Here is a 26315-nt window from a genome sequence, read left to right on the forward strand (position 1 = left end):
TTTTTAGACATTTTAGCTAATTTATTACAAATAAAAACAGATACCTTATTTACATAAGTATTCAGCCCCTTTGCTATGAGACTCGAAATTGAGCTCAGGTGCATCCGGTTTACATTGATCATCCTTGATATGTTTCTACAACTTGATTGGACTCCACCTGTGGTAAATTCAATTGATTGGACATGATTTGGAAAGGCACACACACACACCTGTCTATATAAGGTCCCACAGTTGACAGTGCATGGCAGAGCAAAAACCAAGCCATGAGGTCGATTAAATTGTCCGAAGAGATCCGAGAAAGGAATGTATTGAGGCATAGATCTGGGGAAGGGTACCAAAATATTTCTGCAGCATTGAAGATCCCCAATAACACAGTGGCCTCCATTTTTAAATGGAAGAAGTTTGGAACCACCAAGACTCTTCCTAGAGCTGGCCACTCGGCCAAACTAAGCAATCGGGGGAGAAGGGCCTTGGTCAGGGAGGGGACCAAGAACCCGATGGTCACTCTGACAGAGCTCCAGAGTTCCTCTGTGGAGATGGGAGAACCTTCCAGAAGAACAACCATCTCTGCAGCACTCCACCAATCAGGCCTTTATGGTAGACTGGCCAGACAGAAGCAACTCCTCAGTAAAAGGCACATGACAGCCCGCTTTGAGTTTGCCAAAAGGCACATAAAGATTCTCAGACCATGAGAAAACTCTTGGTTTTCTCATGGTCTGAGAATGCCAAGCATCACGTCTGGAGGAAACCTGGCACCATCCCTACGGTGAAGCATGGTGGTGGCAGCATTATGCTGTAGGGATGTTTTTCAGAGGCAGGGACTGGGATACTAGTCAGGTTGAGGGAAAGATGAACGGAGAAAAGTACAGAGAGATCCTTGATAAAATCCTGCTCCAGAGAGCTCAGGACCTCAGACTGGGGAAAAGGTTCACCATCCATCAGGACAACAACCCTAAGCACACAGCCAAGACAACGCAGGAGTGGCTTCAGGACAAGTCTTTGAATGTCCTTGAGTGGCCCAGCCAGAGCCCGAAATTGAACCCGATCATACATCTCTGGAGAGACCTGAAAATAGCTGTGCAGCGACGCCCACCATCCAACCTGACAGCTTGCGGGTCTGCAGAGAATGGGAAAAACTCCCCAAATACAGGTGTGCCAAGCTTGTAACGCCATACCCAAGAAGACTCGAGGCTGTAATCACTGCCAAAGGTGCTTCCACAAAGTACTGAGTGAAGGGTCTGAATATTTTCCGAATGCACTGTATTTATATAGTGTTAGACTTCAATGACAGTGTGTCGGCTATGCCAGCACACCAAACAACCAATCTGTATTATGGGAGAATGTTAGAGTACCCAGATGCTCAACTGAGGGACATAGTAATAAAAAATAAAAACTCTTAGCCCAGGACACTTCACATGATAACTATAATAGTTCAGCTAAAGAATTGCTACGATTTATCCCCATTGTGGGCACTCCTATGTCTGATGAGGTAACTCAGGAAGGAGAAGCTCTTGGAACATAGTTTGCACTTGAAGGGCCTCTCCTTGGTGTGAATGGTCTGGTGCTGCTTCACATACCTTGCCTCCGCAAAGCTCTTCCCACACGTGGGGCAGGCATACGGCTTTTCAGCATCTGTCCTATTGCTTGGTCTCTTATTTTGTGACCCTATGACACCAGAGGAGGTAGAAGCAGGAGCCACCACCAGGTGGTTAGTCTTTGAGCTCCCTCCTTGACCTCTAGCCATTGTTTTGGTGTTGATGGGATTGTGTGCTGTGTTATAGGTTAGGTGCCTCTCATGGTGAATGCCCATCCTGACCCTGTCTGTATTGGTGAGGTAATCCTGAGGTAACCGAGGAAGGCTAGACCCAGGTCCAGGCTTTCTATGAACCCAGTCACCAGGCATTAGACGAGATCCTGAAGGAAAAGAAAGACTTCCTGATTGACTACCACCCGGGGTGTCTCCCACCACTCTCTGTGAAGGCTGAAGCCCAGGGTGACTTGCTCTGTTCATCATGGATACTGTGGTGTTTGTATCATAGGAACAGGAGGGTCTATCTCTATCAGCCCCAGGCCCTGCTCCATCCCTGCACTGAGACTGTGGAGAGAAGGTTCTGGGCTGCAGACTGGATCCCTGACTGGAGCCTCTGTCTCTCTGATGACCACCAGGACTGAGGTTGTTCAGTCCACATGTCCACTGGTTGTGTTTTGTGTAGTGGTGGAATCTCTGTCCCTCGTATGTCGGTCCTAGTTCCGAATCGGGACGGAATAACGATGTCTCCTGATCCAGGGTCCTATTCCAGGGCCAGGGTTTGTGACCAGCCTCTTCAGAGGTCCACTCTCTCCCGCCAGCAACACCGGATATCAGCAGGTCCTCATGGACTGCAGACTAAACACAAATTTTACAAAAGAGCATATAAAAGGTTCATATAAGAAACTCTGCTGTACGCACAGAAACATGACATATTAAAAAATGTTAACCCACAGCCAAGCCCATCTCTAACACTGTGATTCAAGTACCTCACAATATGAAGCCATTGGAGTTTATTATTTAAAAAAATAAATCCATGTGTTGATTCAACAATTAAGTATAATGTTTTGGTTCGACTGAAATAAGGGAAACTCAGTCTCTGCAATGATACAAAAAAAACAAGCCAGTCAGCACAGAGTCAATTTTGTATTTAATTTCAACTAAAATGGTAATACACTCACATAATGTAAAGCACAGTACTTTTTATTGCACAAAACAATAAGTTGGGCTGTGGTGGTCATGACATTTTGTCAGCTGGTTGTCATGACATTTTGTCAGCTGGTTTTCATGCAAGACTGTCAGTCTCACGTAATTGACCATTAATTAACATCAACACGTTGAGCATCTCCAGGCCTCCATGCATACAAGCTGCTGATGAACTTTGGAACATCTACATTTAAAAATATCATAAATCAATTGAATATACACCATCACAACAAAGCCATTATTTATTTTAGGCCAGTCTAAAGATACATGATATGAAGAAAATTTATTTCAGAAGAATAGAATATGAGTTGCCCTACTGTACACTGTCAAAAATACATAATTGTATGGCTATGCGCCATGCTGTAGGCTTGTTCATTTAGCAGACAATATATCCTTAAGTCCCATTCCATTACTTTTTATTATATGATTTTATAGTAATAAGATTATAATTGAACTTAAAATATAAATTATATTTTTCCCTTTCCAGAGGAGTGCGCATATAAGTGTCTATGTTGAGCGTAAAGTCATCATTTGAAACAGGTCCTATATGCCAGATTTTCTGTAATTTGGCAACTTTAGTTGTGAATGATACAAACCTTAGAATGCCTTAGAAATCAAAAGATATATGGGCTGCATGATGCGACTATAGGTTATTGACGATTTTGAGAAAATGGCAAAAAAAAGCTTGTGCTCGGTTCCTTGCCTCAGGCTGCACATGCTGTTCCCTCCAGCTCTCATCAAGTGACCATTATTTCACCAGACTATTCTCAATTTAATCTTAACAAATATGTAAAATTAGTTTAGATCTAGAATGGCCCATTATCAAATTGGCAGAAACATGGGCAAGAGAAAAAAATACATATCATCCGTATCGAATAGCGAATGGAGGCCACTTTCCCGCCGCTTCGTCCCATATCCTGTAAACTAGTTATGTTGCGTCGCAACATGTGATAGATATTCCGCCCAAACTCTGTATGCCATGGGCACTCCAACCCTGTTCCTGTAGCTACCCAGTGCTTCATTTGGGAAACTAAGTGAAATCTGTAAGAGAACATCGATAGTAACATGTTTTCACACCGAAACTGTATACGGTATTTCATTAAACTGTTGACAGCGCCTCTCTCTGCGCGCTGAAGAATGCCATGAAGGAGAGCGGGGAGGAGATGGAAGCACACGGTGGTGAGATATTCTGTAGCTAAAGGTAATGTGTCAGCCTATTAATTATGAAAAATATAAAACGTGCCCTATTACTAGGCTATTCAAAATAAAATAAAAATTCACTATAATGTAGACTGAATTAGTTGTATTTAGGCTAGGCCAATTTTGTACCAAAGATACCTTAAATCCGTTTTTTATTAGCTTTTTCCCCACTGTTTTTATTTTACCTTTATTTAACTAGGCAAGTCAGTTAAGAACAAATTCTTATTTTCAATGACGGCCTAGGAACAGTGGCTTAACTGCCTTGTTCAAGAGCAGAACGACAACCAATCAACAAATCACAGTAGGGTAAGTTTTAAAAGCACATACTGTTTTGATGATAAGTGTTTGTGATTTTCGATGACATTTGCATTGATGTCAGAGAGGCTAGAATGACAATAGAGCCCTGAGTACCAGGCCATTAGCGACCTGATGATCTTTACCGAGTTGGGTACTACTAACATATGTCCTAAGTGCTTAAAAGGAGATTACCATGACTGGTCACATAGAATTTTATTGAGGTCATGACTCATGAATGCTGGATTACCGCAAAAGCCCTAGTAACAAGTATAATTTTTTCTCTCACTATGGTAACACTTGACCTTTGCTGTAAATCTGGTACCCTCGCTTTGATAAAATGAATGAGAATACTTTGGAAAATGTTTAATATTACACACAGCTTCATTACTTTGTCAAGTAAACATGAATTAAGGCACTATCAGTTCCTCATTATAAAACACGCGCATCAAACAGGACAATGTTGTCACTTCTCATCAGTGAAGCATTTTTATAGACCCCATCACACCAACCATATCATCTCCTCTGCCTCATCATACAAATTCTTTCCTCAGTTCACCTCATTCAGTTCCCGACTACATCCAAAACAAACATAATTAACTACAAACTAACTAATACTACTCTACACTATACATGGGCCGTGTGCATTTTCTGCTGGTGTAACCTGAGGTAGCTTCTCTCTGAGAACCTCTTCTCGCAGTGCGTACAGGCGAACGGCCTCTCTCCCGTGTGGACATTCAGGTGCCTCTTCAGGCTGGACGTGTGGGAGAAACTGACCCGGCACAGGTGGCAACCGAAAGGTTTCTCCCCCGTGTGGACCCTCTGGTGCCTCTTCAGGCTGGATAAGTGGGAGAAACTAGCCCGGCACAGGTTGCAGCAGAAAGGTTTCTCCCCTGTGTGCATCCTCTGGTGGATCTCCAGCTGTTGGGGGAAACTGAAGGCTTTCCCACAGAACGAACACGGGAATCGCTTCTCCTTGGCGCTGCCACCTTTACTGATTCCTTCTCCACTACTGTCACTTGTCAATGGGCTTGTGTAGCTATTTAGTGTTGAGGCACTGTCATTGTCTGTGGTCTGGTTTAACATTAGAAGAGTGTGAGGAGGATGAAGGCCAGGGGGTGTCTGTGTTGTCACAGGGTCCATGTTCCAGTTGATAGATCCTATAGAAGGCAGGCTGAAGGCAGCATCTGTTAGGGGGTTAACCTGAGGCGCCATCAGTCTCTCTGAATCACAACTATAGGAGCAGGACGGAGCATCGCTAGCAGAGTCTGTGTCTGTTCTCTCCCGACTCACACCCACACCACCCCGTCCCTGCAGACCAAATCTACGCCTTGCCCTGGTCTCAGCCAGTCTGTTGTCATGGAAACTAAGTTTAGCTGTTGTTTTGTGTTCGACTGTCTGTTTCAGGTTGTGGTTAACAGTGTTGTTCCCCTGCCCGGCATTAAGGATGCTGTCCCATCCACTGACCTCCACTATGTCGCCTCTGGCACTGGCCAGCTCGGTGATGTCGTCTCCTCGACCCTTGGCTGCTCCGGTCTGGGAATCCAAGATGGCCGCCCAGTCTCCTCTTTTAACCTCCAGCCAACCACCTAAAGGAAGAGGTTAGAAAATAGACTTTAAAAAACATGTCAGAGAAAACTCTACATATGGAGTTTTTTTAATCAATTACCTGGTCAAGTTCATGCATTGTGTGATTTTGTATGTAAACATAAGTTGTATTGATTTAATTTTCTGAAAAAATAATAGCCAGGCACATTACTATTCCCATTGAAGATCTATTACTGTATGTAGGCAATATGTATTTCTCCTTTACCTTGCTCCCCCATCTTTAATCCACTCAGCAGGTCAATGCTCTCTGGTTCCTCTTCTATTGTCTCCTCTTTGACCAGCATCAGATCAGGCTTCCCATCCTCCATGTCTACTGACTGTAAGAGATACAGAGTGAGAGGATGTTGGATCAAGAAATCTCATATGAGCACCCTGCTATGCAGCGTCTTCTGATTTGGCAATGAGAGATTGCTATGAGTACTATACAAACATGTTAGTTGATTTTATTACTTGATACTCTTTAATGGTTTAATAAATGAAAAGAATGGTCCCACACTTAAGACGAAATGAATCAAGACCAGGGCCTGCATCCACAAAGTGTCTCAGAGTAGAAGTTCTCCTACTCTAATGGGTAAAAATAAAAGCTATGCTTGAAGCATCTTTAGTCATACGAGTCCCAATCTAGTCTGCAGATATTTAGGAGACCTCATGAGTTGTCCTAACTAGTTGAGTTCCCAGCAAGTGTCTTGATAATAGAAAAGGTCAGCGAGTCAGTGGTTCCTGCACCATAGGCAATTACTTTGGAGTTGTTGAAAGAATGTGTTTATATTTGAATATGATCAACCCATAAATGATGTAGACCTACCTGCAACAGTATCTCTTGCGCTTTTGACAATGATTTCACTTTATATGCCTAAATTGTTTTAACCACTAGGCTAATAAATAATCCCTATTTTTTTAAAGATAATTTCAATAACCTACATTATGTTATTTTAAGTTATCCCTTTGGAGCGCAATATCACCTTGATAGACATTGACAGTCTATCTTTAAAAAATATACTTAAATTGAGCATGCCTATAGGTTTGGAAATTGAAAGCATCTAGATAATGTTGCATAAAACGTTTGAAAGGTCTATCATTTTCACATGGTAGGGCCTATGCTAACTTTGATTATGTTCAATGAAAATTATAGACTGTTCAAACGTTTTATGCAACATTATCGGCAAGTTAGTTGATGCCTACTGTGCCAAAGCAATTTAGAGTTGTTAAACGGTAGTGATGAATGTGTTGATATAACTGTAATAGCCCATTAACAAAATTCTGCTTTTAACCACCATCAGAATTGGTTACAAAAAAGGTTATGCATGCAAAAATATTAGGCAAGAATTAATAGTAGGCAAAGTAATTGTATCAGGTGCAAATTATATTAAACATTTTACCATTGCAACATTTGATGGTTGTCTGAAGCATTCTATAGTCCAAAGCTGGCAATGCCTCATCGTGATGAGTTATTCCCCATAATTCTAATTCTTATGACCGAAAAGAGCTTCTGGATATCAGAACAGCGATCACTAACCTCGATTTGGATTAATATTTCTACTTCAACGAGTCAGAGGAGCAGGACCTACTGCTCACCCCGGACCAGGCCCTAATACCGAAGACTCGGAAAAGAAAAATACTGCGCAAGAGAGGCCAACATGCAGGCGCCCTGACAAACTATGTAGGCGAATACATAAACCACCTCTAACCCCTCTTCTATTGGCGAATGTACAATCACTGGAAAACAAACTGGGCGAGCTCCATTCGAGTCTATCCTATCAACGGCACCTGAAGAACTGTAATAACCTATGGTTCTCGGAGTCTTGGCTGAACATGAACATGGATAATATACATCTGGCAGCAGAAGGACAGAACGGCAGCATCCAGTAAGCTCAAGGGGGAGGTGTATGTCTCTTTGATGGTGGGCGATCTCTAATATTAAGGAAGTCTCGAGGTTCTGCTCGCATGAGTTAGAATACCTCATGATAAGCTGTAGACCATACTATTTACAAAGAGAGTTTATCTATATTTTTCATAGCTGTCTATTTACCACCCCAAACAGATGATGGGACTAAGACCACACTCAATGCGTAGTATAGGGCCATAAGCAAACAAGAAAATGCTCATCCAGAGGAGGTGCTCCTAGTGGACGGTGATTTTAATGCAGGAAAACTGAATCCGTTTTGCCTCATTTCTACCAGCATGTCACCTGTGCAACTACTGGCGAAAAAAAGATATTTAAATTTAAAAATATATATATTCGCACACCTCATGTAGCCTAGCCCATAGGCCTGTTTGAAGGTTTGTATCACAACTAAAACGTGGCCAAATAACTTCTTAAAATTAAGCACATTAATCCGCTTTACAAGGGGTGTAGAGCCTAACTGGCATATATAAGCAGCGCCTGAGTGTCAAGTTTGGGAAAGGTCATTTTCACCATAAAAATGCACCTTTATAATAACAGTATTCCATGCATAATTGCATTTGTGATCACATTTGATAATGGTGTTTTCCCACTAATGGAACATTTGCGCTTATAGCCTATTGCCGTGTGCGCATTGCTGCACTTATAATTTGAAGAAATAGCCTAATATTTTATCAACATTTTAAGCTAAATGTTCAGATCTGATGCATCAGCCACATTGCGTAAAAAAGTTTTTGTTGATGTTAGTGGTTGTATTAATTTGAGATCTATCGAATCCCACAACTGTCCCAGACTATGTTTGGAATATTTATTTCTCGCACAGAATTTAATAGGCCAACTTTTGTACTATGGGGGATAATAGATTGACATAGGCTAGTGCTTTTGCTGTACGTTAGGCCTGCTCATCTTGTTGGCTGACGAAAAGTAAATGTGAACAGTTCTTCCAATATCTTCAATATGCACCTCGGAATTGGATAAGAACGTACGCAGTTGCGTCCCGATGTGTCTGTCTTCACTTGTAGCCTGTGAGAAAGACCAGATCACGTGATGGAGAGCCGTGTGAGTGAGAAGTGCTACGGAGCATGCAGCAATCAGGGTGAAGGGCTGCAAAAGGCATGGATTTCTTTTAGGGTGCATTATGGCCACACAAAGGGGAGCTGCTTCTCAAATTGTGAATGAGAGACTGACGAAGTGTGTACAGCCTGCGCAAAAAAAACAAAGCAGAGTTCATGCCTTTCAAGCGACAAAAAATAATCATCATTAGAATCGCATCATGCAGTCTTACAATGTATTACAAATCAAAACATGTAACCCAACGTTTGTAGAACAACTAAAGATACATTAATAACTCTAAATTAAGCATATAGGACTACCTATTTCTTTGTTAACTTCTTTGGTATAGGGGGCAGCATTTTCACTTTTGGATGAATTTCGTGCCCATAGTGAACTGCCTCCTACTCTGTCCCACATGCTAATATATGCATATTATTATTACTATTGGATAGAAAACACTCTGAAGTTTCTAAAACTGTTTGAATGATGTCTGTGAGTACAACAGAACTCATATGGCAGGAAAAAATCTGAGAAAGAATCCAAACAGGAAGTGAAAATTCTGAGAGTGGTCGTTGTTAAAGTCATCGCCTATTCAATTCCCTGTAATATATGGATCTGTTTGCACTTCATACGCCTTCCACTAGATGTCAACAGTCAGTAGAACGTGGAATGAAGCTTATGCTGTGTTGTGGGACCGGATGGGAGGGGAATGAGTCAGTGGTCTGGCAGATTGCCAGTTCTTGGTCACGCGCTTTCCTCATTATATCGTCTTGCGCTCCATTACTTATAGAGACTCCGGTTGGAACCTTATTGGATATAAATGATAACAACATCCTGAAGATTGATTCTCTACTAAGTTTGACCAGTTTATTAACCTGGAATATAACTTTTTGAAGTTTTCGTCCGACGTTTGCCTGCATCTGCGCGAGCGTTTGACACGTGTACTACACATGCTAGCAAAATTAGCTAATTGGACATAAGTAATGGACATTATCGAACAAAACAACGATTTATTGTGGAACTAGGATTCATGGCACTGCATTCTGATGAAGATAATCAAAGGTAAGGGAATATTTATGTTGTAATTTCGTATTTCTGTTGACTCCAACATGGTGGAGAAACGTTGTTACATCTGAGCGCAGTCTCAGATTATTGCATGGTGTGCTTTTTACGTAAAGTTTTTTTTTTTTAATCTGACACAGCGGTTGCATTAGGAACAAGTGTATCTTTAATTATATGTAAAACATGCATCTTTCATCAAAGTTTATGATGAGTATTTCTGTTATTTGACGTGGCTCTCTGTAATTACTCCGGATATTTTGGAGGCATTTCTGAACATGGCGCCAATGTAAACCGAGATTTGTTGATAAATATGCACATTATCGAACAAAACATAAATGTATTGTGTAACATGATGTCATATGAGTGTCATCTGATGAAGATGTTCAAAGGTTAGTGATTAATTTTATCTCTATTTCTGGTTTTTGTTACTACTATCTTTTGCTGGGAAAATGGCTGTGTTTTTCTGTGGCTATGTACTGAGCTAACATAATTGTTTGGTGTGCTTTCCCCGTAAATCCTTTTTGAAATCAGACATGTTGGCTGGATTCACAACATGTGTAGCTTTAATTTGGTGTCTTTCATGTGTGATTTCATGAAAGATTGATTTTATAGTAATATATTTGAATTTGGCGCGCTACATTTTTTCTGGATTTTGGCCAAGTGGGACGCTACCGTCCCACCTATCCTAGAGAAGTTAACACCTCAACACAGAATAGCCGCATGTGCGCACTCCCTCAAATCGTTTGGAGAAAATATCCTTTCTATTTTATTCAGCTTTGTTCAATTGTATTCTTCATACTATAAAATAATGCCATGGAATTCTTAGAAAATCTTGTCTGCTAAATGAACTAGTGTAGCCCACAGCCATTTGGCATAGCCAGATCAGGACCTAACATAAGGACAACTCAGAGTATGCTATTCTGTTCTTCTGAAATAGACTACATTTCCTTCATATCATGTTTCTTTAGACCGGTCTAAAATAAATAATGGATTTGTTGTGAAGGTGTAGGCTATATTAAATGGGTTTTTTAGACTTTTTAAAATGTAGATGTTACAAAGGTCAGCATCAGTGGCTTTTAGGCAGGAGTGTGGAAGCCAGGAGATGCAAAATGTGTTTATGTTAATTAAAGGTCAATTACCGTGAGACCGACAGTTATTTGCTTGACAATCACCGGCTGACTAAATTTCGTGACCGCCACACCCCTAGTCTGGAACCAACAGGACCCTGAACAGCTTCTATTCCCAAGCCATAAGACTGCTAAATAGTGAGTTAAATAGTCCGGGTAGCTATTTGGTTAACTATCTTCATTGACCTTTTTGCACTAACTTTTTTTGACTCATCACATACGCTGCTGTTTATTATCTGTCCTGTTGACTAGTCACTTTATTCCTAGTTATATGTATATATCTACCTCAATTATCCAAGTACTGGTACCCCATGTATGATTACTCATTGTGTATTTATTATTATTCTGTTATTACTTTTCTATTATTTCTCTATTTTCTTTCTCACTGCATTGTTGGGAAGGCCCCGTAACAATGTCAATGAGCGTCATCACTATCTTTCCTTTACGGTACCTCAAACTGTCATGATTACCAGCTGAGAAACTTTTATGAGTTGATCCTGGCTCAGACTGTCTGAGCAGTGTCTAAACATCATCCTAAAACCTACTCTGAGCTTAGAGTTTTTTGTTGTTGTCTTAAAACAGATTTTAACCAAATTCCTATGACCTTTTCTGTGACGCTTTGTGGGTACGGCCCCAGGGTAGTCTCAGAGTAGAAGTTCTGATCGAGGATCAGTTCCCCATCTGTCTATATTGTCTTATTCATTATGATCTAAAAGGAAAAACTGATCCTAGTTCAGCACTCCTACTCAGAGAGGCTTTGTGGATCCGAGCTCTGACCTAATACCATTCAGACAGTAGTTTACAGTGGGCTCACCTCAGTGAGACTATGTGTGGTCCTGTGCTGCTCAGCTGGTTCCTCTGTGGGTTCAGGAGGAGGTGTAGTCTGGTTGTCCTCAATGACCATGGTCCCCTCAGGGTTCCCCAGACCCTCCTCACACTCCTCCTCCTTCACCAGCAGCACCTCCTCCTCCTGGAAGAGACATGTGATACAGATTACACAGACATACACTCCCTCAGGTACGCACATACAGATAAACACACTTTCAACATGGTGTTTACCCATCCCCACTACATGAGTCCTGTACTGTAGTTACAGAATGATTTCATTGTTGTTAAACCCATCATGGTGGACATAAATATGACGTTGTGGGTAAAAAAGTCAGCTATGATAAGTCAAAAGTCATCAGACAAACCTGACTAAACTATTTTGACGTGTACAGTAGGTGTTTGTTAGTGTGTCGGTATGTGTAGGTATATTTTGTAAGTGTATAATGGTTATAAAGCGCTGTTGTGTGTATGCAGAATAGGGTGAGATCAGATGTGATGTATATTAAAGAGTGTCTCAATGAAAGTCTTAGAATGAAAAGTATGAGTTTTAAATACACAATATATAAACTACACATACAGTGGGGAGAACAAGTATTTGATACACTGCCGATTTTGCAGGTTTTCCTACTTACAAAGCATGTAGAGGTGTGTAATTTTTATCATAGGTACACTTCAACTGTGAGAGACGGAATCTAAAACAAAAATCCAGAAAATCACATTGTATGATTTTTAAGTAATTAATTAACATTTTATTGCATGACATAAGTATTTGATACATCAGAAAAGCAGAACTTAATATTTGGTACAGAAACCTTTGTTTGCAATTACAGAGATCAGACGTTTCCTGTAGTTCTTGACCAGGTTTGCACACACTGCAGCAGGGATTTTGGCCCACTCCTCCATACAGACCTTCTCCAGATCCTTCAGGTTTCGGGGCTGTCGCTGGGCAATACGGACTTTCAGCTCCCTCCAAAGATTTTCTATTGGGTTCAGGTCTGGAGACTGACTAGGCCACTCCGGGACCTTGAGATGCTTCTTACGGAGCCACTCCTTAGTTGCCCTGGCTGTGTGTTTTGGGTCGTTGTCATTCTGGAAGACCCAGCCACGACCCATCTTCAATGCTCTTACTGAGGGAAGGAGGTTGTTGGCCAAGATCTCGCGATACATGGCCCCATCCATCCTCCCCTCAATACGGTGCAGTCGTCCTGTCCCCTTTGCAGAAAAGCATCCCCAAAGAATGATGTTTCCACCTCCATGCTTCACAGTTGGGATGGTGTTCTTGGGGTTGTACTCATCCTTCTTCTTCCTCCAAACACAGCGAGTGGAGTTTAGACCAAAAAGCTCTATTTTTGTCTCATCAGACCACATGACCTTCTCCCATTCCTCCTCTGGATCATCCAGATGGTCATTGGCAAACTTCAGACGGGCCTGGACATGCGCTGGCTTGAGCAGGGGGACCTTGCGTCCGCTGCAGGATTTTAATCCATGACGGCGTAGTGTGTTACTAATGGTTTTCTTTGAGACTGTGGTCCCAGCTCTCTTCAGGTCATTGACCAGGTCCTGCCGTGTAGTTCTGGGCTGATCCCTCACCTTGCTCATGATCATTGATGCCCCACGAGGTGAGATCTTGCATGGAGCCCCAGACCGAGGGTGATTGACCGTCATCTTGAACTTCTTCCATTTTCTAATAATTGCGCCAACAGTTGTTGCCTTCTCACCAAGCTGCTTGCCTATTGTCCTGTAGCCCATCCCAGCCTTGTGCAGGTCTACAATTTTATCCCTGATGTCCTTACACAGCTCTCTGGTCTTGGCCATTGTGGAGAGGTTGGAGTCTGTTTGATTGAGTGTGTGGACAGGTGTCTTTTATACAGGTAACGAGTTCAAACAGGTGCAGTTAATACAGGTAATGAGTGGAGAACAGGAGGGCGTCGTAAAGAAAAACTAACAGGTCTGTGAGAGCCGGAAATCTTACTGGTTGGTAGGTGATCAAATACTTATGTCATGCAATAAAATACAAATTAATTACTTAAAAATCATACAATGTGATTTTCTGGATTTTTGTTTTAGATTCCGTCTCTCACAGTTGAAGTGTACCTATGATAAAAATTACAGACCTCTAAATGCTTTATAAGTAGGAAAACCTGCAAAATCGGCAGTGTATCAAATACTTGTTCTCCCCACTGTACGTCTCAACTAAAAACTGCATGAACTTGATAAACTGCATTAATTTACTCATAAAAAATAAAGTAGTTGAATAGAAGTAATGATAAAGGCATTTGTGAACATAATATAGCCTACACAGTACAAACACAATATGAACATCTTGAAGAACAATCTGACCTTAATAGCCATGTACTCTATCTCCACCTGGCACAGCCAGAAGAGGACTGGCCACGCCTCAGAGGCTGGTTCCTCTCTAGGATTCTTCCTAGGTTCCTGCCTTTCTAGGGAGTTTTTCCTAGCCCCCGTGCTTCTACATCTGCATTGCTTGCTGTTTGGAGTTTTAGGCTGGGTTTCTGTATAGCTCTTTGTGACATCTGCTGATGTAAAATGAGCTTTATAAATACATTTTATTTTTATTTGATGTGTAACAGACTTTTTAGTGTTATATATTTTTATTATTATTTAACCTTTATTTAACTAGGCAGGTCAGTCAGAACACATTCTTATTTACAATGACGGCCTAACCCGGTCGATGCTGGGCCAATTGTGCGCTGCGCTATGGGACTCCCTGTCAGGACCCGGTGCGAGAAACAGTCACTAATAATTGGCAGAACCCAGAAGATGAGGCAGACACAGCAGTACTAGAGATGGTGGTTTAATAAAAAATAGATATCTTCCAAAATACAAAAGAAAATCCACAAAGTGATAAAAACAGCAAGGGAAAAAACAAACCTCAAAAGACCAATCCAAAAATACACGAGAACAAAACCAGAGAACCTCTGGAAAATCCAACAAGAGAAAAATGTTCACAAAGGCTGGGGCTGGGTGCTAACATACAAACACTGAGCAAGGAACTAAGGAACACACAGGGTTTAAATACTAACAAGGGAATGACTTACAGGTGCAAACAATAATTAGGGCAAGAAAAACAAAAAGGTACAAAAAAGGTGCAAGGGGGACATCTAGTGAACAAAACCAAACAGTCCTGGCCAAAACCTGACAGAATCCCCCCCCTAGGAACGGCTCCTGACGTTCCTACCAGCCTTCTCAGGGTGGAGGACCCTGAACTGACGAATGAGGTCAGGGTCCAGTATGTCCTTGGCAGGAACCCAGGAGCGCTCCTCGGGACCGTAGCCTTCCCAGTCCACCAGATACTGCCAGGACCGCTGCACCCGGCGGGAATCCAGTATCCGGTGGACGGTATAAGCCGACTGGCCTCCGATGACACGGGGCGGAGGGGGAGGTCTGCCTGCCGGGATAAGGGGAGAAAAAACAACAGGTTTTAATAAAGAAATGTGAAATGTGGGATTGATTTTAAGGGATCTGGGTAAGTGCAGGCGAAAAGTAACGGGATTGACTCTCCTGGCAATCTTAAAGGGACCGATGAATCTCTGGGACAGCTTGCGAGACTCCACCCCCACGTCTTTTGTTGAGAGCCATACTCTCTGGCCGGGGTACAGGGTAGGACCGGGACGGCGACGTCTGTTGGCTTGTCGCTGGTACTGCTGTGAGGAACGCAGAAGATTAAGACGGGCCTTCTTCCACGTAAGCCGACAGCGTCTGATGAACCTCGAGGCTGAAGGCACTCTGACTTCTGCCTCCTGGTCCGGGAACAATAGCGGAGCATAGCCAAACTGACACTCATGCGGAGACATACCAGTGGAGGAGGAGCACAAGGTGTTGTGCGCGTACTCGGCCCAAACAATGAAGGATGACCATGTGGACGGGTTGTTGGAAACCATACATCTGAGGGTGGTTTCCAGCTCCTGATTCATCCTCTCAGTTTGGCCGTTGGACTCCGGATGGTACCCTGAAGATAAACTGGCCGTGGCCCCTATGAGTTGGCAGAAGGCCTTCCAAAACCTTGAGGCGAACTGGGGACCTCTGTCGGAAACCATATCTTGCGGGATACCAAAGACTCGGAACACATGGTTAATAACCAACTCAGCTGTTTCCTTGGCAGAAGGTAACTTAGTCAAGGGAACGAACCTGGCCGCCTTAGAAAACCTGTCGATGATGACTAGGATAGTAGTATTACCATGGGACGGAGGAAGGCCAGTAATAAAGTCCAATGAGATATGGGACCAGGGTCGGTGGGGAATAGATAGAGGGTGAAGGAGTCCTTGAGGGCGGAGGTGAGAAGATTTGCCCTGGCAGCACACGGAACAGGCCTTGACGAAAGTGGCAACGTCTTCTTTTATGGTGGGCCACCAGAACTTACGCTGGATGAACTCCAAGGTGCGACCTACGCCCGGGTGACAGGTGAGGCGAGAGGAGTGCCCCCACAGAAGGACTTGGGACCTTGCTGCCTTGGGAACAAACAACCGATTAGCAGGACCTCCTCCAGGGCCCGGTTCGATGGCTTGGGCTTGTTTCACGGTATCCTCCACTTGCCACGAGATCGGAGCCACGATCTTAGCGGCCGGAAGGACAGTCAAGTCAGTATCTTCTCGAATGGCAGGAGAGTAGATTCGTGACAAGGCGTCCGGTTTGAGATTCTTCGACCCGGGTCTATAGGTGAGAATAAACTGGAATCGGCTGAAGAAAAGAGACCATCGAGCTTGTCTGGAGTTCAACCGCTTCGCCTGCTGGATATACTCCAGATTTTTGTGGTCCGTAAGCACTTGAAACGGTTGAGAAGCCCCCTCGAGCCAGTGTCTCCATTCCTTCAATGCCATCTTAACCGCTAGGAGCTCACGATCCCCCACATCGTAATTCCTCTCGGCCGGGGTAAGCCGGTGAGAGAAGAAGGCGCAAGGATGAAGCCTCTTGTCTTCACCCCTCTGAGACAGGACAGCTCCAACACCAACCTCTGATGCGTCTACCTCCACCACAAAAGGTTCATCCGCCGTCGGTAGTGTCAGGATGGGAGCAGAGAGGATGCGCTGCTTGAGTCCTTGGAAGGCCGTCTCAGCTTCTCTTCCCCACAGAAACCTTGTGTTGCCACCCTTGGTTAACGCTGAGAGAGGGGCTGCCACCGAGCTGAAGTTCTTGATGAACTTGCGGTAGAAGTTAGTGAAGCCCAGGAAACGCTGAACTTCCTTAACGGACTTGGGGGTGGGCCAATCTGCTACCGCCCCTACCTTCTTGGGATCCATCTGGACTCGACCGGGTTCCACTACAAATCCCAGGAATTGTACTCGAGAGGAATGGAATTCACACTTTTCAGGCTTAACGTACAAATGGCTGTCTAGAAGGCGTTTGAGCACTTGTCTGACATGCTTAGTGTGTTCTTGAAGGGAGCTCGAAAAGATGAGGATGTCATCCAAGTAAACAAACACGAAAATGTTAAGCATATCCCTAAGCACATCGTTTATGAGCGCTTGGAACACAGCCGGGGCGTTGGTCAGGCCGAAGGGCATCACCAAGTATTCGTAGTGACCAGTAGGCGTGTTGAAAGCGGTCTTCCACTCGTCACCGGGTTTGATCCGCACAAGATGGTATGCGTTCCGCAGGTCAAGCTTAGTGAAGACCACTGCTTCCTGGAGCAGCTCAAAGGCTGTGGCCATAAGGGGTAGCGGGTAGCGGTTACGGACGGTTATGGCATTAAGTCCCCGGTAGTCGATGCAAGGACGTAATCCCCCGTCTTTTTTGGCCACAAAGAAAAACCCTGCTCCCGCCGGCGAGGTGGATGGACGCATGAGGCCTGCTGCCAGAGAGTCCTTGATGTAGGTATCCATAGCAGCTCGTTCGGGAGGAGATAGGGAAAAGATCCGACCCCTGGGGGGGCAGGTGCCCGGAAACAGGTCGATGGGGCAATCGTAAGGTCTATGGGGTGGTAGTTTGGTGGCCCTCTGTTTGCTAAATACCGGTTTGAGGTCATGGTAACACTCGGGAACTCGGGACAGGTCGATGGATTCTAGAGACTCGGGAGGGGAACTCGGGGAACTTGGGAAGATACAAGTGGCTTGGCACGTAGGACCCCACTGCTTGATAGTGCCCACAGACCAGTCGATGTGAGGGTTATGGCTGTGAAGCCAGGGGTATCCAAGGACGAGAGGGAACTCGGAACACGAGGTCAGATGAAAGTTCATCACTTCCTGGTGTTGGGAAACTGAAAGTCGCAAGGGGGTAGTGACACGAGTGACAAGTCCAGATCCCAAAGGGCTTCCATCCAACGTAGTAACCCTTATGGGGTCACTTAGAGGTTCAGAGGGAACGCCATTTTCCTTCGCCCAGACACCATCCATGAAGTTACCTGCGGCTCCAGAGTCTACCAAGGCTTGAAGGGGAAGCTCGTGGTTGTCCCAGGAAAGGGTAACTGGAATGAGCAGGCGGGAGTTGGATGGATGGGAGGAGGTTATGTTTCCCGTTACAGTCCTCCCAGGCCTGCACGGGAGAGTGCGTTTTCCCTGGAGCCCGGGACACGTGGAGAGGAAATGACCCGGTTTGCCGCAATATAGACAGCATCGCTCCCTCATCCGGCGGTCTCTCTCAGCCTGGGAGATGCGTCCAACCTGCATGGGTTCCGGTGGAGTCAGCGAGGATAAAGGTGGAGACTCGGAGCTGGGACCGATAGGAGCTAGGGTGAGAGATCTACGGTTGAGCTCTCTCTCTCTCAGACGCTGGTCTATGCGTGAAGCCAACTTGATCAGGGACTCGAGGTTGTCTGGTGGTTCCCGAGTGGCCAGTTCATCTTGGATGGTGTCGGAAAGACCCTTCAAAAAGCACACTGTGAGCGCCTCGTCGTTCCAGCCACTCGCTGCTGCCACCGTGTGGAACTGGATGGCATAGTCCGTCACGCTGCGGCGACCTTGGCGGAGAGTCAGGAGCTGTTTGGCTGAGTCAGGACCGCTGGTAGGACCTTGAAACACTCGCTTGAACTCTTCAGCAAAGGTAGAGTAGCTGGCACAGCAGGGACTTTGGGCATCCCACACAGCAGTAGCCCAGGCTAGGGCTTTTTCCGACAGCAGGGTGATGATATATGCTATCTTAGACCGGTCGGTGGGAAACGACGAGGGTTGCAGCTCGAAGGAGAGAGAACATTGGGTGAAAAACCCCTTACAAACACTCGGATCACCTGAGAACCGTTGGGGAGGCGGCAGACGAGGTTCAGCCAGGAGGTTAACTGCCACGGGCACTTGAATCTGATGAACTGGAGCAGAAGCGGTTGCAGGAGAAAGTTGATCAGAAATCTGCTTTATGGAAGTCATCATCTCCGACAGAAGTTGAGAATGTCCAGCCAGTAAGGCCTCTTGCTGAACCAGAGCAGCTTCGTGACGTTGGACAGTCCCCTCGTGGTGGGACAGCATGGGAAAAAAGTCCTGGGTACTGGCTGCCTCTGGGTTCATATTAAGGGCTCAGTGTTTCTGTCAGGACCCGGTGCGAGAAACAGTCACTAATAATTGGCAGAACCCAGAAGATGAGGCAGACACAGCAGTACTAGAGATGGTGGTTTAATAAAAAATAGATATCTTCCAAAATACAAAAGAAAATCCACAAAGTGGTAAAAACAGCAAGGGAAAAAACAAACCTCAAAAGACCAATACAAAAATACACGAGAACAAAACCAGAGAACCTCTGGAAAATCCAACAAGAGAAAAATGTTCACAAAGGCTGGGGCTGGGTGCTAACATACAAACACTGAGCAAGGAACTAAGGAACACACAGGGTTTAAATACTAACAAGGGAATGACTTACAGGTGCAAACAATAATTAGGGCAAGAAAAACAAAAGGTACAAAAAAGGTGCAAGGGGGACATCTAGTGAACAAAACCAAACAGTCCTGGCCAAAACCTGACACTCCCAATCACGGCCTGGAATTGAACCAGGGTCTGTAGTGACGCCTCTAGCACTGAGATGCAGTGCCTTAGACCGCTGTGTCTTAGACCGCTGCCTTATATATCACACAATGTCTGGATGCAATATTATGCTCAGGAATATTCAACACTGAAATCTGTTACTCTCATTAATCCAAATGAATCTGTGGTTCTTCTCTGTTGACAACAATGAAAATTAATATGTATTTAATGATTGGAATGGTTACAAATCGTGTTCCATATTGCTTAACATGTCAGTTACATATTGCAATATAATTTTTAGATGATATATCGATATTTGACTCCAATTACCAATTTATTTAAAAAATATATGTTTTATTATTATTACTTTTTTGCTACTGTAGGTAGCGTTAGTCGGCTGTACCTGCAAAAAAACTCCGGTATTTTTCATCCTATAGCTTGTTCTCATCTTCTTTTCAAATAGTGAGCCAACATGTTTTCAGCACTTTTATTTCCCAGATTTATAAACACTCGTTTTCTCACGCTCTCTCCTCTCTCTGCAGCAGACATATAATGAGCAATATGTTTGGAACATCAAATCGCAATATCGAATCGGAATACATATACAATTGTGAGAAGCGTAATAAATATTGCATCGGAACCTAACTATTGTGATAATATTTTATCATGAGGTCCCTGGCAAATTCCAGCCTTACTTTCTATGTTATAGAGTGGAATGTTTTTTCTGCTGGTGTATCCTGAGGTAGCTCCTCTCCCAGAAACTCTTCCTGCAGTGCGTACAGGTGATGGGCTTTAGCAAGCTACATTATCTTCTGTCGAGGGAGGACCTGGTTTTCAGAGTGTATATTTATTAATTCTGAATACATGTGTTCCTTTTCTATTATCTCTCTTTTCTTTCTCTGCATTGTTGGGAAGGGCCGTAAGTAAGCATTTCACTGTCAGTCCACACCTTCGGAAAGTATTCAGACCTCTTGACTTTTTCCACATTTTCTTACATTACAGCCTTATTCTAAAATTGATAAAATTATTTCCCCCCCTCAATCTCACACAATACCCCAAAATGACAAAGCAAAAAAGTTTTGCACATTTATAAAATATATAATGAAATATCAATTTTAAATAAGTATTCAGAACATTTACTCAGTACTTTGTTGAAGCACCTTTGGCAGTGATTACAGCCTCGAGTCTTCTTGGGTACGACACTACAGGCTTGGCACACCTGTATTTGGGAAGTTTCTCCCATTCTTCTCTGGAGATCCTCTCAAGCTCTGTCAGGTTTGTTGGGGAGCGTTGCTGCACAGCTATTTTCAGGTCTCTCTAGAGATGTTCAATCAGGTTCAAGTCCGGGCTCTGGCTGGGCCACTCAAGGACATTCAGAGACTTGTCCCGAAGCCACTCCTGTGTTGTCTTGGCTGTGTGCTTAGGATCGTTGTCCTGTTGGAAGGTGAACCTTCGCCCCAGTCTAAGGTGCTGAGCACTCTGGAGCAGGTTTTCACCAAGGATCTTTCTGTACTTTGCTCCGTTCATCTTTCCCTTGATCCTGACTAGTCTCCCAGTCCCTGCCGCTGAAAAACATCACCCCAGCATGATGCTGCCACCACCATGCTTCACCATAGGGATGATGGCAGGTTTACTCCAGATGTGACGCTTGGCATTCAGGCCAAAGAGTTCAATCTTGGTTTCATCAGACGAGAGAATCTTGTTTCTCATGGCCCGAGTGTCCTTTAGGTGCCTTTTGGCAAACTCCAAGCGGGCTGTCATGTGCTTTTTACTGAGGAGTGGCTTCCGTCTGACCACACTACCATAAAGGCCTGATTGGTGGAGTGCTGCAGAGATAGTTGTGCTTCTGGGAGTTTATCCCATCTCGACAGAGGAACTCTGTCAAAGTGACCATTGGGTTCTTGGTCACCTCTCTGACCAAGGCCCTTCTCTGCCAATTGCTCAGTTCGGCCGGGCGGCCAGCTCTAGGAAGTGTCTTTGGTGGTTCCAAACTTCTTCCATTTAAGAATGATCAGGGCCACTGTGTTCTTGGGGACATTCAATGCTGCAGACATTTTTTTGGACCCTTCCCCAGATCTGTGCCTCGACACAATCCTGTCTCGGAGCTCTACGGACAATTCCTTCCTTGGTTTTCGCTCTGACATGCACTGTCAACTGTGGGACCTTATATAGACGTGTGTGCCTTTCCAAATCATGTCCAATCAATTTAATTTACCACAGGTGGACGCCAATCGAGTTGTGGAAATGGCTCAAAGATAATCAATTGAAACAGGATGCACCTGATCTCAATTTCGAGTCTCATAGCAAAGGGTCTGAATACTTATGTAAATAAGGTATTTCAGTTATGTTTTTTTATTAGCAAAAAATTATAAAAACCTGTTTTTGCTTATCATTATGGGGTATTGCGTGTAGATTGATGAAAAAAAACAATTTAATCAATTTTAAAATAAGGCTAACGTAACAAAATGTGGGAAAAGTCAAGGGGTCTGAATACTTTCCAAAGGCAGTGTATATGCATGAAATGTACATTATGGGAAACTTCTCTCACATTCAGTCATAGTTAGTAGAATAATGAATGGATTTGCAAAATCTTGGCACTGTCAACTTTTAGAAGGTTAGTAGGAAAATGTATAATTTAAACCACCTAAATATATTCACATTCACTGAACATTTTGTATTTGAAACTCAAACAAAACAAAGAAACATTCATTTCCCAACTGTTTTTTCTATAATCCTAAAGGCTCTTTATCATTTTCCATACTTTATATTCTAATGCATCCAACATTATGCATGCCCACCATGAGATTTGTTAGCTGCAATTTGAGAACTCATCTGGTTTAGAAATCAAACTGGTTTTGTTATTGCAAAGCACATTGTACAACTGTTTTTAGAGAAGATTGTACTGCAAGGTATGCTATATGATTTGGCTAATATGCATATGCAGCCATCATTTTTAGACCTCCATTCATGACACACACATCTTTCTATCTACATGCTTTTATTTGGGTTTCTATGGAGCATTTATGATGATTAAATGTTTATTTAAGTTTGCAGCTAGTTACTTGAAATGAGACAACATGATTTAAAAAATAGAATTCACTGACAAAGAAAGCTAATGAAACACAAATTGACATTTACAGTAGCTGACTAGGCTAGTCAAAATAACATTGGCCAGCTTTCAATAAATTGGCTAAATTGTAAACGGCGTTCTCTCTTCTTAAAATCAAGACAATTCATGTTGCATGCTGCATATTTCCAGTGCACTTAAACAGATATTTATCTTATTTCAGTCTTTGGGAGTTAGTTATATCTGTTCCTCTTCATCAGACAGCAGCTTGCGTTTTCACAAGAGGCAGTATTTACGTCGTAGACAGAAGCAGTCCATTGGCTGCCTTCATCACAAGGTGTTTGTGCTGGAGTTCTGATTGGTTCAAAGTTAAGCAGTTTAGAAAATTTGCCCAACAGAATATTGGAATATACTTTTTATGAGAAAATGTGCAAGAATTGAAAGTACCAACACATGTAATAGTTATCATAAGAATGTTTTACTGTCATCTACAAAAATCAGCCCCTCCCTCGACAGGGATCAATCAACTTAACGTTTTTCGGCCCTCCACCTAGTCTCTATCTTGTGTGGACCTTCATGTGCCTCTTCAGATGGTGCTGGTGGGAGAACCTCTTATCACACTGGGGGCAGCTGTATGGTTTCTCCCCTGTGTGGACCCTTTGGTGCCTCTTCAGGTCACAAGCCTGGGCAAAGCGTTTGTGACACTGTGTACAGCTGAAGGGTTTCTCTCCTGTGTGGACCCTCTGGTGGATCTCCACCTTCTGGGGGCAGCTGAAGCCTTTGTTACAGAACATGCAGAGGAACCGTTTCTCTTTACTATTGCTTGATGCGGCTCCCACTCCCTGAGCTCTAGCCCTGTCGTTTGAGTTTGATACCTGATCGAAAAGGATGTGGCCGTGAGAATCGGAAGGCCCAATCGACGTGGACACTATGTCGCGATCCCTGAGCGAGTGTAAAGGGGAGTGGGTTGAGACATTCGGATTTGTCTCTGAGCTTTCCCTGTAATCTAAAAAACCTCTGCTCTGTGAGAGTCCATATCCTAGGTGACTATCTGCATTCCATGTGTGAGGAACCTCACACTCCACTTTCACTTCATCTACAACCAAACCCTCCACTTTCTTATCTAGGCACCCTTCAGAGTATACACGACTACTGTACCGGTTCCAGTCCCCTCTAGATAGATCAATCTCTAAACCCAAGGTCATGTTGCCAGGGTCCATCTCTGTAGTGTAAGAACAAGACGGATCATGTAACGCATCACCCGAGTCCCGTTGGGACTGAACCGTCCTCGGGCTCGGATTACCGTAAAGTAAATACTCTGATCCTGGAGCAGGATCAGATCCTGTGTGACAGACCAGTCTCCCTTGGTCTGATCTGTGGTCAGATCCTGTGTCTAGCCTTTGTGTTTCAGTTAAAGTCTCTGTGTCTGTTTCTGTCTTGAGAACGGGGTTCAGCGTTCCACTGACCTCCATGATGTTGCGTCGGGTCCTGGGCTGCGCTGGGGCGGTGGTGGGGTCCTCCGTGGGTACAGCGGGTGCGCCAACCTGGATGTCTATGCTGTGCCGTTGGATTTCCTCTCCTTCAGAACTCTCCTGCTTGACCCCAGGACCTGCAGCCTCTGCATCTGCAGACTGACAAAAGAAACGAGGTTATTACTGGTACATGAGTTGAATTGTATAACAGCGTCTTAGGAAAGTCTTACAAGCTCCCCTATGGCAGATGTAAATGTAAGCAAGTGAATAGCTGAGGGGAGCCTTTCTGAAATAAACAGCCAAATTTAATTTACAAAGTAAATGTAATTTTTTATATAACCCTATTACACTCACCTCTATCACGATAACATGCTGGGTTGAAGTTCCACTCCCCTCAACAGCAATTGGTTGGTCATCTCGCCATGTATTGTGTTCCGCTGGCTTCACAAAGCTCCTGTGGCCTCCAGTGAGATGTCCTTCACCTGAGAGTGAAGGAGGGGGGAGGGGAGGGGGGGTTGTTAGGTTAGCTACTGTCAATGCTCAACGCTATATTGTACACTATTGACAGTTTTGACACTGTCTAGAATTGGTAAGGATGTAAGGTAACACTTAGCATAACTAGTTGATGTACTTTTTATTGATCAATGTATTATGTTCCATGCAACACATTCCGTTCGTTTAATGCAGTAAATGAATCTGGCTAGAATTTTATATTGTTTCTTTGGTCAAGATAGCTAAGTAATCTGGGAAATTAGTGCATACTATCCAAAAACTGACCAAGACCCAATTCCAGTTAACACATGTGCAGAGGGGAACGGGGCGACAGGCACTGAGTTATATATGGATGGCGTTAGGCCGCGCAGCCTCAGCCTTCTGCAAAATGTACCTCTTGCCATTCCTCTGTATCGGTCGAGGATTTTGACACTACTGGGACGACTGGAGGGGACGCGCTCTCGTGCCACCTTCAGTTCCAGTAGCTGTAGTTTCCTCCGCAATGCCCTGTTTTCTTTCTGGCTTTGAGTTATTTCCAAACGAAACACTGCATAGTCGTCGTCTACGATTTTACAGATCTCTGCTACGGCTGAATTCGCTAGCACCTCCATGATGGAGGCTATTTGAGTGTGAAAAACCATACAGTTAGCCATTGTTAGCAGCTAACTAGCGTTACCTAAAAAACGTCTATCAACCGAGTCCTGACTCCAACGCGAATTAAAGACTACATGGGGTAAGTATGTGATGCTGTGCAGTTAAATAAGTCACATTTTGAGCTCCATGTTGTCAATACACGTCTTAATATCAACAATAAAAACGCTAATGTGTAAATTCTTCTTGTTCACTGCTCACTTCCGTTTACACTGAAGAGAAACTATGTTATTGGGTGGCGTCATAGCTCAAAGGGTGTGGCTAAATGAGAAGGATATGCGCGCTGTTCTTTGAATTACGGTACTGCTTATTGTGTTACACATCAAATCGCCTTCTTTAAGGTTTTATGGGAAACTACACCTATAGTGGTGTATTGCCTCCACTTACTGTACGGGGTATTGAAACAAAATATTCCATTGCGGGAAGGGGGGGGGGTTAAACCGAGATCATACAAAATACATAAAAATAGAATTCAACTTCTTCAGTCACAGTTTAAATCCCATCCCTAAACAGGCTCAGGTGCCTGTGAGGATGGAGCATTAAATCGACAGGATTCCTTGTAATGCTGTCAAATCCCTGAGTCCCCAAAAACATGCTGAAGCAGTGAAGAGAGTGGTAGAGTAAGGTCGGTAGAGGGTGAGGGATCCTGAGAGGATTTCCGTGAGTAGGCAGAATATAATAGAGAGTGATGGAAAGAATATGTGCTTCAGTAAGGTAGGTTTCTTGGCATTCATAGCTATGGTTGTCAATTGTACTGCAGAAATGGATTGAAAGTCGCCGAAAATAGAGGTTGTGGGGGCAACGGCAGAGAAATAGTTGGGATTGCGAGGTTTTACTGCAGAACAGTTGCAGGGGGTGTTGAGTGGTAGTGTTCTGTCCTCCCAGACCGTTAGATGTAGCTAGCTGGATAGTTTCAACAA

The 26315-nt window shown here is 43.8% G+C and overlaps 1 protein-coding gene across 2 annotated transcripts; it reads right to left on the reverse strand.

Annotated features, from left to right (window-relative positions):
- On the reverse strand, positions 1–25623 carry LOC139566752 (uncharacterized). 2 transcript variants are annotated; one of them, XM_071388041.1, is made up of 7 exons: positions 25139–25623; positions 24607–24734; positions 24247–24411; positions 11796–11951; positions 6042–6153; positions 5696–5817; positions 1–2386 (listed from the first exon to the last, which is right to left on the reverse strand). In XM_071388041.1, exons 1-7 carry the CDS (start codon positions 25395–25397, stop codon positions 1448–1450), a joined length of 1881 nt encoding a protein of 626 aa, XP_071244142.1. In that variant the 5' UTR covers positions 25398–25623; the 3' UTR covers positions 1–1447. The 2 variants fall into 2 exon arrangements, with proteins under 2 accessions (XP_071244142.1, XP_071244143.1); XM_071388042.1 differs by lacking the exon at positions 1–2386 and having other exon boundaries at positions 2662–5817.
- Positions 25624–26315: the final 692 nt, after the last annotated feature.

The sequence above is a fragment of the Salvelinus alpinus genome, chromosome 39 (genome assembly GCF_045679555.1).
Source record: "Salvelinus alpinus chromosome 39, SLU_Salpinus.1, whole genome shotgun sequence".
Classification (NCBI taxonomy): Eukaryota; Metazoa; Chordata; class Actinopteri; order Salmoniformes; family Salmonidae; genus Salvelinus; species Salvelinus alpinus.

Bases quoted from the DNA above. Each gene is read 5' to 3' on its own strand.
- LOC139566752 (XM_071388041.1), bottom strand. From the start codon at position 25,397: ATGGCTAACTGTATGGTTTTTCACACTCAAATAGCCTCCATCATGGAG. The intron at 24,735-25,138 runs GTACATTTTGCA...CTTCACTCTCAG, and splicing joins ATACAGAGGAATGGCAAGAG to GTGAAGGACATCTCACTGGA. The intron at 24,412-24,606 runs GTGAGTGTAATA...TTCTTTTGTCAG, and splicing joins AGCATGTTATCGTGATAGAG to TCTGCAGATGCAGAGGCTGC.